A 13,473-nucleotide genomic window follows, 5' to 3' on the forward strand; every position below is an offset into this window, starting at 1 on the left:
GGGTTTAAATTTGTTATTTGTTTTGTCGGCCTCGTGGTGTAATGGTCAGAGCGTTAGCCTGCCATGCAAGAGGTCTCGAGTTCGATTCCCGGCATGGTTGATGTGAAATATTTATTTAAAAGGGTGTTTTTACACTAGAATATTTCATAGTCCCTGGACTGGTACCTAAAGCGTAAGACTGATCAACTCTCCTTCGTGTAACAAAAATGATCAAGATACGCTGTGATTGGTGTACCAATGCAGCATCCTTTGCACCGTTGGGTGCGGAAAATGAACAATAATGATGATGAAATTTGTTATTTTGTGAATTTTTATATTAAATAATTTTTAAAAATTAGAAGACAGTGAAAAGGATAGTAGAAAAATAATATAACAATAAAATTAAATACCAGGATACACAAAAATCAACATGGTGCAAAAATGAAATACGAATACGCTTAACGAGTCTCTAAAGATATCAATGCTTCTCGTTGTATCTTTCTGTAACTTTTTTTACTGTCTGCACGTGCGTGATTGAGGATACTGTATTTTTTTAACATAATTAGTAAATTAATGATTGGTTTTCAGGTCCTAATTTTTGGGGTCTCATCAATCCGCAATGGAACATGTGCAATAAAGGAAGAAGGCAGAGTCCTATCAACGTAGAACCAGAAAAGCTCCTTTTCGATCCTGGACTTAGAAATATACACCTTGACAAGCACAAGGTAAGGGTTTCACCGTCATTATCATCACACAGCCATTCTTGCTCAGTGCTTAACATTAGCCTCCCCCATACTCCCCAATACGTATTTGTCTCGCGTTTTCTGCATCCGGTCACCAGCAAATTTCTTTATATCATCTGTGGGGGGTCTCCATTCAACTACCCTTTTAGTCCATTTTTGATCTTTTAATCTTGCGACATATTCCGCAGATGAGCATTAAGGCTAAGCAAATCTATCGACTTTGTCCGTTACTCCCAACCAAATATGTTTTGGGTTATTTGAATGACGTTATTATCTTTTTTTGTTACATTTATAATTTTTCTTCTTCACGTATCATGTCGAAACAGCTCCTTTACATTTCTAATCCAGATCCACGCTCGAATGTTTCAACGCCAGGGAACTTGTTTTCTTCCGATCACTTTACGTTTCTCAACCTTCCCCTTAATAACAAGCCAACATATGGCATATTTACCTCTTCTCAACACATGGCCAAAAAATGGTGAGCAGTTCTCTATTCGTATTGGCTCTACGTAATTTTTTTATTTTTTATTTTTATTTTTTTATTAATTTACATATTTATTACAGCAATATACAAGTAACAACAACAACAACAAACCATCACGCCGTTTCCCCGTAGGGGTAGGCAGAGAGGATAGAACGCCATAACACTATATCTTGGCATACAGACCTCGCTTCCTCTACATTCATACATCTTCTTATGCACGCACGCCGATTATTCCTACTTTTGACATGTCGATCTTCAAGTATTTGATGGACTTGATCGTGCCATGTCTTTCTCGGTCTTCCTCGTTTTCTGCATCCATCAACATTTGCATCGTAGATCCTTTTAGTCGTTCTTTCGCTGTCCATTCGCTCTACATGTCCAAACCAACGCAGCACCCCTTTCTTGATTCTATCAATAATGCATGTCTCAGCCTTACACACTTCACGGATCTCGACATTTGTGCACCTATCATACATCGTTTTACCATACATTCGCCTGAGGGATCGCATTTCGACAGCATTCAACCTACTTTTATAATTGTTTTTCCAATTCCATACTTCGCTCCCATACATTAGAGTTGGAACTAGAACTCCGTTGTGAACTGCTAGTTTAGCCTCCTGCGATAAACATTTGTTTGCCAAAGTCGATTTTAGTGCACCGTTCACCCTGTTCCCGGCACTCACCCTCCTTTCAATATCTTTATCGGCCTTTCCGTCCCTAGTAAACATACTTCCTAGGTACACAAATTCTTCTACCTGATTTAGAATATCTCCGTTCACGCTGATCTCACATTTAGTTATATTTTCATCCCTTTCAAAAACCATCACTTTCGATTTATCAACATTCATAAGCAAATCGCTTTTCTTGCATACCTCGTAGACTTTTGTTACTAAGAATTAAAGGTCTTCTTTGCTGCTAGCAAGAAGCACGGCATCATCCGCATACAGAAGACAGTTGACAGTTATACCATTCATTTTTGCTCCCATTCTTAAATCTTTCAGTTCTTTCATACAGTTATCGATGTATATGTTGAACAACCATGGTGACATTACACATCCCTGTTTGACTCCTTTTAAATATTATAATATAATATTATAATATACAAGTAATTATTTATACAACAAATTGATTCAGTAGTAAAAGTAAGCATACATATTTTTTATTTTTGCTGTTGGTTCATCTAAACTGCCTAACTAGGGATAACTTCCCCGTTCTAAGGCAGTCAATTATGTATTTTATAATGATATTTAAAAGTATTTACAGTTTTATCATAATGTGTGCTTTTTCAGTCTTAAAGGTAAACAATGAATATCCAGAGAAAACATAAATAATACCAAAATCTCTATATCCTAAGTCCCAAGTCATTACTAGTAAAACCAGCAACCAGCTTACGTCCTTCTACATCGGACAACAAATTCTCTGACTTCCTCCGACCAGTATGGATTAAGAATGCAGTCAACACCTTCCTCAGCCTGGCAATCCCACCACATTTCCACGAAACTGGGATAAGGTTATATACCCTCGGGCCTATATAATATTGCTGCCTTTGAGCCAAAAAAGTATTGACTCCTCTCTGTAGAATCAGATCCTTATTGGAGTGTCTAGAATTATGAACATGACAAACCCTTGCGTATTTTTCCCTGTTGAGATGTGTGACCGCTACTGACCTCAATATATACTGTTGACGAATATCCAGCACTTGAAATTCTTTGAAGAGCGAATCACTCGGGTATCGGTATGGTTTTTTTAATATAACTCTTAAAACTGATTTTTGAGCTATAGCTGCTGAAGCCATAGTAATACTTCATTGGTTATCATATCGGTCGAAGATATTCTTAACATTCTACGGAAGATCAATATTTCAAATGTTTCAAGGTGATTTATAACATTAACTTTAACAATCACCAGACACACCATATATAACATTTCCCATTCGTTTTCTCAGCTTTGGGTTTATAATTATCGTCACAAAGAAGATTTTTGATTTTGTTTAATGCTGTACGGGCCACTTCTATTCTACATTTTATCTCTGTATCAGGGTCTAGATTCTTATTGATGATACTGCTTGAGTATTTGAACTATTTGACTCTCTCAATATTGACACTCTTAAGTTGGAAATTTACATTTTTATGGCTCGACTAAAAACCATGGATTTGGTTTTGTTTCTATTAATGTTTAAACCAAAACGTTAATCAACGGAGTCAATCTTATAAAGAAGCTCGTGAAGGTATATTGTTTGCAATTAAAACGGCATCACCGGCATATCTAATATTATTGATGGCTAGACCTTTACCTTCACACGAGTCAGCGTTTCTTTGAAGACCAAGTCAGAGTACAGGGTAAACAAAAAAGGTGAGAGAACAAAACCTTGTCGGATCCCTCGTTGAATAGGAATACCCGGTGAAGCATTTCCATTTTCCAGATAGTTCTTTGGTTGCAATATAATTCTTTTGTAACTTTCACATTCTTCTCGTATATACCACATCTCAGTAGCATTTGAATCAAATTTGTAATTTACTCTGTCTAATGCTTTTTCGTAATAAAAAAAACAAGAACAGATACCCTTTCTTTAGTCTCCTTGAATTTACTATTATGATAACGAGCGAGAGAAATGTGCTTGTTAATTTGATTAATGGATGCATTGAAAAAATAAGAAACTGGATGGCTGAAAATAAACTAACACTTAACCCTTCTAAAATGGAACAACTATAGATGGCTTCAGCGAGACGACAGAATTTGATTCAGGATACGGCACTACCCGATGTAAGGAGTACCACTTTACCCACCGTCAAACTACTGGAAGTCATACTTCATTCTGACCTTTCTCTTGACGCTCAAATTAGTAGAACGATAAAATCATGCTTTTACCAGCTGAGACAGATTAAATGCATACGCAAAAAATTTGCCAGTTAATGCCGCCCGTCAATCAATAAATGTGTTTGTAGTGTCTAGAGTCGATTATTGTAATGGTATCTACGCAGGTCTACCAATGAATAAAATGACTCGCTTATAGTCTGTATTAAATGCCGCAGCGAGACTTATTTTTGGAATCTCTAAGTTCAGTCGTATCACTCCACTACTTCGGGAATTTCACTGGCCATGTTTACCACAGAGGGTGGAATACAAACTCTGTTGGCTTATGTATAAGTCACTGCACAACTCTACTCAAGAATATCTAAGAGAACTATGCATTCCAGATGAACTAGCTGACATACGTCTTACACTTAAATCAGCTACATCAACGTCGAAAGGAAAAATTATTATACCTCTACGCAAACAGCGCACTAAATTTGGCGAACGCGCATTTGCGGTCGCAGGCCCTACGGCATGGAATGCTCTCCCAGCAGAGGTCCGAAACTGTGAGAGTGAAGTGATGTTTCGGAAGAAACTTTAAACCCACTTTTTCTCTAAATAGACAAAGTAAATAAATATAATATTTCTTAAATTAAAAAGTTGAAATTAAATTTATATCTTTATATAATCACTTTGTAAAGCGCCCTTGAGGTATTATATTATGAAAATGGCACTATATAAGTTATCCACAATAATTATTATTATCATTAACTACTTTTAAATAATTCTAAAAACACTGATTTTTTACATCCAATATATTACTCGTATTTTTAATTGCGACTAGTTGTTTTGGAAAAATGGTAGATTTTTTTCTAATAGGAGTTTATTGACAAAACTATTTCATAATTATTTGTAAATGATGAAACATTTACAGTCCATTAAAATATTTTATAACCTTTGCTTTATGTGTGCGTATCAATTAGTTTTCATACAAATCATATTAGTGTGCCTACTAACACAAACAAACTTTGTTTACGTAGTTCACCGACAGGCACTTACGGTTATTAAAAATACGATAACTCTGTACGTGTATTTAATTGCAGTACTTTAAATACGTGTGCTATGGCCAGTAAAAGCTTACTCAAATTAATAGAAATAGCTTTTCGTGGTTGAAAGAGCAATGTGTTTTTAAAAAAATAGATACCTTAAAAGATACGTGCATTGTCATCATCAAACCCATCTCCTTTTTTTTCAAGATTTCCATTTGCAAGATTTTTATCTGAGAATTGTAAAAAAATAAAACTTTTTTAAATAAGAAAGTTCAGTGGTTTAGTGCATGTTTTTATTTGTTGATGGACTACCAAACGAAGAAAAAAAAACTTTTATGTATCGTGTTATAAGCCCTGTAGATGCCTAGACTTCCATATTCCCTTTTCTAAAGTATTCTACATCCCTGTTGTAATTTGTTAATCTTGATGACTCCCGAGGAGGTGAAATCCAGTCTTTTGTCTACAAACATTTGGACAAACTCAAATATTGTAATAAAACGTAATTATATTAATGGTTTCATACACTTTTGAGAAACTTCGCCGTAAACTTAAACGCTTTAATTTTTTTCTGCGTGTACGAAAACACTTTTTATGTAAAATTTTCCATTGCTTTAAATTTCTTTATTGAATTATTTATATAATTTAATTTAAGTTATCACTTTCACCCTCTAATGGTCATCTTCAGACTAGTAAGTATTAAACAGTGTAAGAATCTTAATCGTCTAACATAAATAAGATTCGTCGTCGAAAAATATAAAATCGATGCAGATTTCGTAGGAGGTAGAAGTAATGCTGCATTTCCGTTTTGAGTTCCGGATAAGCCTACATTTGGCCGCTGTAATCCCCCGAAGTCTCTTGTAGCCGGAAGTAGAGTAGGTTTATATTGCAGGGTAGAATCTCTTGCGATAGATAGGGGTAAAGATTTGACTCTAAGGAATAGTTTTATTACATAGAACGATACATAATTGCGGGGTATTTAGATATATGTAGGATTTGGGTTTGGTGGCGATCCTGCCGCAATTGAAGGAAACGGAAGACACAAAGTTGATGTTTGAGCGTATTTATTACTTGGCAAATAAATAATGAATTGGATTATATCGCACAAGTGTCATAGCGATGAGTTGAAACGCGTTTGAACTACATGCAGGATCTAAGTGACTGCGTTGAGCTGACTTAGTTAGGCTGACTTGCTGCATGACCAACGTTTACCACGCGCTGTGGTCTCTTAATAAACCGGGTTTGTTTGTTATTCATGTCTCCATGGTAGGAATGAAGTTAATGTAAAAAAAATATTGCAACAACGTTTGGGACTGTGGGAAAAATAAAAGACCATTTAGTAAACCCAAAAGATAAAAATCCTCTAGAAACTGAAGCCGTGTACAAACTATGTTGCCAAGGATGTGATAAAGTGTATATTGGACAAACAGGGCGCACAGCAAAGAAGAGAATTGACGAACACAAAAGAGCGTGTAAACTTGGGCATCCAGACAAATCCGCAATAGCGGAACACTTTATAGACACAGGACATTTTTTCGCCTTTGAACCAAAAATTCTACATAAACCTAGTAATTATAGTGCACGAATAATAAAAGAGGCAATTGAAATACACAGACATCCAGATAATATAAACAATGACGACGGGCTTAAATTAAATTCAACATGGTTCCCAGCACTACATATGACAAAAACGAATAGATATGTGCCTACTGCCGGCTGCGACACAGTACAAATTACTAGTACATAAACATAATTACTCTTTCCTACAAAACTAGAAATGTGCCTACCGCTGACTGTGACACGGTACAAATTACTAGTACATAAACACATACATTTCTTTATAAAACACACAGTTTTCCCTGAAGATGGCTCCTGCAATGGTAGCCGAAACGTCGGATCAAATCCAACATACACGGTATTACCCAAAAAAGATACATAATATTGAAGTTAATGTACTCCAGGGCGTTGCTCCTGCGTTTTATTTTTTAAACAGTTAGTCCTGCAGAATACAATATGTAAAACATATCGCGTTTTTGAAGGGATAATTTTTTAAATAATATTATTTTTAATGTATGAAAACTTTTCTTCACAATTTCCGAAAGGATTTCGAAAATATTATTAATTTTTCCAAATTAATTTTTATTAGTATTCGTAGTATGTGATATTTCCCAATTAAGGACAGTTTTCGCATACCAAAATATTTACAAAAAGGAAGGTTTTTTAGGTTTTTTGAAAATGTTGAAAAAACAACTACTAACAGTTTATAAAAATGTACATAAATACTCATGTACTGGAAATCAATATGTTAGAAGACGTGAAACTGTTCATTGTTAAAAAAACGTTTCCGAATTTCACAAAAATTATAAATCTGCATATTTCGTGGTAGAAATGTATAGAAAAGTTGTATAGTGTTAGGATACAAAACAGAATTTAACTTATGCATAAAATCACACTTAATTGTCTTTTTATATTTTATGTACCAATAAGAATAATTTCATACTTTTGTATGGGTATGTTATTTATAATATTACAATTATTCAATGATAATCCAATCCAATTTGACTTAATGGAACTTCACACATTTATCATTTTGTAAAAAATATTTTGCCAATCTGTGAATCTGACACAGAAGATTCGTTTTCCATCGAACAAATTTTGTTTTTTTTTTGTAGATTCTTCGCTTTGTGAAAACGGTCTTCAATTTGAAAATTGAGAAAATGCTTTGTATATTATCTCGGAGTAGCATCCCTTCCACAAACTCTCACCCCTCCACTACCTAACCGCTCCTCTGGTACGCTTCTGGTCAAATACGTTTTGTCTTTTTTTAAAATAAAAAATTCCAATTTTCCGAAAGAAAATAAAGAGGTATTTTTAAAAATACACCAGAACAAAAAATTTCGCGTTATGGCCCTGAAAAACCATACATTACTTAATTTGGACTATAGTGGCGTATCTTTCACAGCCTTTTCATTATTTCCGTCAAGAGTCCTTCATTCAATAAGTACAATTAGGATAGAATTATATTTTTTTTAGGTGAGCGGGATTCTACAGAACACCGGGCAGTCCTTGGTGTTCAGAGCTGATAAGGACTCCAAACAGCACGTGAATATCTCTGGAGGTCCTTTGGCCTACAGATACCAGTTTGAGGAGATTTACATCCACTATGGAACTGAGAACCATCGCGGCTCTGAGCACCATATTCAAGGATATTCGTTTCCAGGAGAGGTAAGTTTTTTTTTTTAATATTTAAATTGTAGTAATCAAATCACTGATTCAAGAATGTACTCGTATACTTATTTATTGTTTAAAACGATAACAAAAAAAATGACAACTGTTTCGCCTTGTTATGGGCATTTTCAAACAAATGTGAAGATTAAATAAGCTGGAGGTCCAAATATACGGTTGTTCAACTTTCGGTACTTAAGTAATAATGTACAGCGTGTACAATGATAATGATTTTTTAATATTTTGCATTCCAGATGAATGATTTGATGATATTTTCATGAAAAATACATGATACAAATACATATGTACACATATACAAATACATACGTATATACATAATACATATTTGTATAAATATAAATAGATATGTAAATATACAGATACATGTAATTAAATTTATTTTTATTTAAACAAAAAGAAAGAAAAATACTTTGGTTCCTATTTTTACTCGAAAATTTCAATTTTTTGACCAATTCCTAAGCGTCGTAAATAATTTGTGTCATAAAAATGAAAATCAAGTTGTGGTAGACTGGGATTTGAACATTAAATTGAACATGCATAAGGTACATTTTTGGTCTTAGGAAATATGACCACATTTCTGATTATCGTAGGCAACTGAAATGGCTCAAAATTAGACAGCGGAGAGACTATCACTCCCTCTCACTTCTGTTCAATGTACTTCATAGTCCTAACGCTCCTATATACCTGTGGGAAAAATTTCAACGCTTATCAGTTCATGGTTTACCTCTTCGTTCTCATTCTCAAGGCACTCTCTTAATACTCATACACAATTCCTCTTTCTTCTCTAACTCATATAGTGTCCATGCGGCTCGACTGTGGAATCATCTCCCATCCACCATCAAAGATTTTACTACATTATCTCTGTTTAAATCACATCAGAGGAAACATCTCCTTTCTCTTCCTTAATCTATCCTCCTTTCTTTTTTCCTCTTTCCGCTTTTTCCCTTTTCCCATTGAGTAATAGTTTTGATTTGAGGTAATTTATAAACAAATACATTTATTTCTATTTTTATATATTTTTAACTTTTTAATCTTTTTTTTTTCTTCTATTAAATATGTTCTGTAACTTGAATTATAAAAATAAAACTTTTATTAAATTGGTTGGTTGGAAGAAATTGCCATTTGACAATAAGCCCGCCAATGTACAAATAACATTATGTAAAAAAAGTAAAATAAATAAAAAAAATTAAACCTTTGGTCCATGAGTTCACAATACTACCACAGCACCACAACCCGGTTTCATTATATGTTTACATTATGACTCATATAAAAACAAATGTGAAATGTTCCTAAAAAATAAAAACTTAATTAATCATTTTGGAAAAAAATTAAAGAAAAATTGAATTTGATAATGTCCTAACAAGACGAAACGCGTCACATATATTTTTAAAAAAATATAATTAAATCCAACACAAGTGTTTTATTTTGGATCCTTTACAACATTTTAAAATTGAATTCTACCAATTATCTGCATAAACAATAAATAAAATAATCAGTGTTGAAAAAAAAGATTGAATTTTTTTAAAACAAAAAACATCTATTCTACCGGATAACAATGTCTTTATTGCGGTCTTAACATTTGTAGTGCGTGAACTGGGGTGAGTGGATTCACCCTATTATTCTGAAATCGGTCAAAAACCTGACTTTTTTTGTACTTTAAATAACTGAAAACATTCAGAATATTTTGAATTCATTATTTGTAATCCATCTTAATTCAAACCAACCCCTGAATCGTAAAAAAACTGGGAGTGACTTTCTAATCAAAATGAGTGGATGTTTTTTTCAAAATGTGATTCAAATTTACGGGCCAAATTAAAGGGAAAATCTTCACGTGTTACTTTCAGTAGATTTTAGATAGATAAATAGTTGGAGGGTGAATCGGAAGGCTTCAAAGGTTAGAACAGTATCGATTATTTTGGAAATATCCCCAGGTCTAATGAAATAAATTTCTGCTATCAGTGATCATAGCGCTACTTTAGGGGTGGGTCAGACAGTTAACACAAAGCTAAGACAGGATGGGCTCGCGATATATGTATATAATTTTAATTAAATAAAATATTCAATAATAATATTAATAAACATTTAATTCCATAAAGCAATAAGGGGAGAGCGATACTATTTTCAACTTTCATTGTTTAAAATTTCATCTTATTTTATCAGTATTGTTAATCAGAAATTTTTCAGGGGGGTGTGAAGAGGATAGAAGAGCGGTTTGATAAATAGGTATTTAAGTGCAGTGTTTCTGTTAATTTCTCACAGATGCCTCTCTAAATACTGTGCCAAAAAGACAACTTCACATCGGAATGATTATGCATTGCTAAAATTGACAAAACCTAGGTCTTGTATGTTAGTTTTCCAAACCTCAAACTAAACCATTCATATTTATTTTTTAAGAAAGAATATCGAAATGATTTTTTCTGCATTGTTTTTTAAAAAAATCCACGTATCAACGAGATGATCAGACTCACGATTTATGTTTTACTTTTTGCCATTCCAGAACATCACACAGTACGTAAGAATGAGAACAGACGGCGTTTTAAAAACGTAATTAAAGAAGAAAGCAAAAAAAATCGTTATCTTTTCCACCCCGACAGCTGACCTAACATATGACGTTTATTCTCTAAAGTTCGTTATCCGAAAGACTGATTCTATGTTGGTTTTAAAAAAAAGAATATCAGAAAAAAATGAATTATCCGTGTCGACACGTTTTGCCTTTTAAAAAAAAATAATGATTGTATTTCTATAGCATACGTACGAAGACGGCAAATAAAACTAGACCATTCAAATAATTAATTTATGATCCTAGCTCCATTGAAATATAATTTATAACAAAAAAAATAAGGACACTAATGGTGGATATCTTTAGAAAATAAAAAAAAACACTCTAGTGACATAATCTAGGGATAAAATACGTGAATACGTTTGTATAGAGAAAATTCACACCGTGCCTCCACTAATGCACTTATATTTCGTTAGTTCATATCATCTTAAGAACGTATATGAACTTTTAATTACATTTTATTTTACTATACATAAAAAAAAATCGGGAACATATTTTTTCAAATCGATTATAAATATTTCAAGGCTTTCCATTTTTAACATTTCTCCGAATAACTTAATGTACCGTATTAATCCATTGTATATTAAGTTTAAGACTTAGTTTTTTTTCTAATTGGTAGCCTTTTCTTTGTTCAAATGTTCACAGCTAAATATATAAATATGTATAAATTTGTATGTAAAAAAATGTACATGTATACATGTATTAACAGGCGCGCTTTACACACTATAATATTAAATTTTTTACATTTGTTTAAAGAAACATATTTCTCTAATGTATTTATCTAGTTGAGTATTTTAATAATTTTATGTAAAAAAAAACAGTTACTTCACAACCGGAATCAATAGCGGTCAGAGACTACCTGGTTTAAGTTTCCTGTGTTGGCAGGCCTGTCACTTGGAGTTTCAGGTGTCCAGTGTTGCGAGTGCCCATACAGTCAAATACATTTTTTGTTGTCTTCAAAACTGTATCGGTGGATGAAATGAGCTCACTAGCTACTTTTTTCTAAAATTTCCGAAGAAAAAAAAATGTAATTACCTTAGTCATTTTAAAACCGACGGCCTGCTCGGTCTATGTAATGGCTAAGTTCCATTCACTGGCGAAATTACTGACTAATTTAACTCGTTAACGTCCACGTCGCGAACCCTGGGCAATGAGATCACACTTATAATGGTGTGATCACAGCAGATAACGAGAGGATGAAAGGCGAGTTTCTGGCGCCTCCAAACAAAACCAACCAGTTAAGGGAAAGTAACCCCGACAGAAAAATCCACCAGAGAAGATAACAAGAAACCACTCTGGTCATCTTTTTTCAGGAATCACTATGGCGAGTACATTCAAGAAACAATTGTCCTAGCCTCGGAGTAGCGCAGGATCAAAATACTTTCGTTGTAGTGATTGCCAACGTCGGGGGGGACCAGTAGCTCAATCACAAATGACTATTGACGTGCTTAAAAATATGCTAAGCATTTGAGCTATCACAACGAACAGTAGTGAACATGCTTAAGTTATCGCAGTCAGAAGTCAACGCGTTTAATCTCAACGTCAACGCTCGTGTCGGCTTGTTTTTTGTTTTCCTCGTAAATAAATACAGTTCGTTGGCGAAAAATCTGCATTAACTACAAAAAATAATACAAAATATTGCGTTTGCAATATAGTAAGGAGTATCTAATACAAAAAAATTAATTTTAAATTACAAACAATTACTATGGCGAATGCTTTTCTTGACATTTGGCTTGCCGACCGCCAGGCGAATCCAAAAAATAGCATGATAAATAATAAATAAAAATATCATTTTGGAATATTTCCCATATTTACACCGATAAAATTTTAAAATGTGATTGCGCAGGAGGATAATACGTCACGAAACGTAAATATTTTGACAGTTCACGGATGTTCCATTGTGATCGCAAATCTGATGAAGAACCATGATGAAAAATGTTATCACGTCGCTTATTAGCACATCGATGATTATTTGTAATCAAGCTACTGATAAGGCACCGAAAGAAAAAGATACAGTTTTAGAATTGACTTTTCATAGTTAGACATAATTTTATCCTCAGTGTGGCCATATATAAAGAAAAGTGTAGTCGCGGGGAAAAAACGAAAATTCCCAAATGAAGCACTCTCTAGGGGGCAGTGAAGATTCAAATTAGTACTACCAATAGCCTGTTGCGATTTAAAAAAAAAATGAATTTCCCCAATTCGATCCTGTTTTTGTGGGTATGGGTTTAACACACAATTACATTAACCGAACCAAAATGAAGTATATTTAGATTTTAAATTAGTGATTCCCGCCATAAAGCTGAGGGGTTGGTACAGTCACCTACTTTAAAATGTGATTTTACACGATTTCAAAACTACTTCAATCTATCAATTCAGAATAGTCAATAATGTAACATATTTTGAACACCACCGACTTCTCGCTATCCGAATCTTATGGTGCATAGGACACTCCACCAGTAAACCAATAACAGCCATCAATAACGTAACATGACCAGACTTACGATTCATTTTTTGTTTTGGCCATGATTTAACATCGCACCTTAGAGTAATAACACGCCACTGGCATTATTTTTTTTTTAAATAACGTACACAAATTAATTATCACATAGTCGATCATTT

General features: G+C 33.7%; 1 protein-coding gene across 1 annotated transcript in view; it reads left to right on the forward strand.

Moving 5' to 3' along the window:
- Positions 1–13,473, forward strand: part of CARPA (Carbonic anhydrase-related protein A) — a 142,400-nt gene that overhangs the window by 68,602 nt on the left and 60,325 nt on the right. Inside the window, exons 4-5 of the mRNA XM_088225273.1 lie at positions 568–704; positions 8,079–8,270. Coding sequence (XP_088081399.1) covers positions 568–704; positions 8,079–8,270 — 329 coding nt within the window. The remainder of the gene's footprint in view (positions 1–567; positions 705–8,078; positions 8,271–13,473) is intronic.

Source organism: Micrasema longulum, unplaced genomic scaffold (genome assembly GCF_059751315.1).
Source record: "Micrasema longulum isolate JH-2025_06_02 unplaced genomic scaffold, ASM5975131v1 h1tg000340l, whole genome shotgun sequence".
In the NCBI taxonomy this organism is placed as follows: Eukaryota; Metazoa; Arthropoda; class Insecta; order Trichoptera; family Brachycentridae; genus Micrasema; species Micrasema longulum.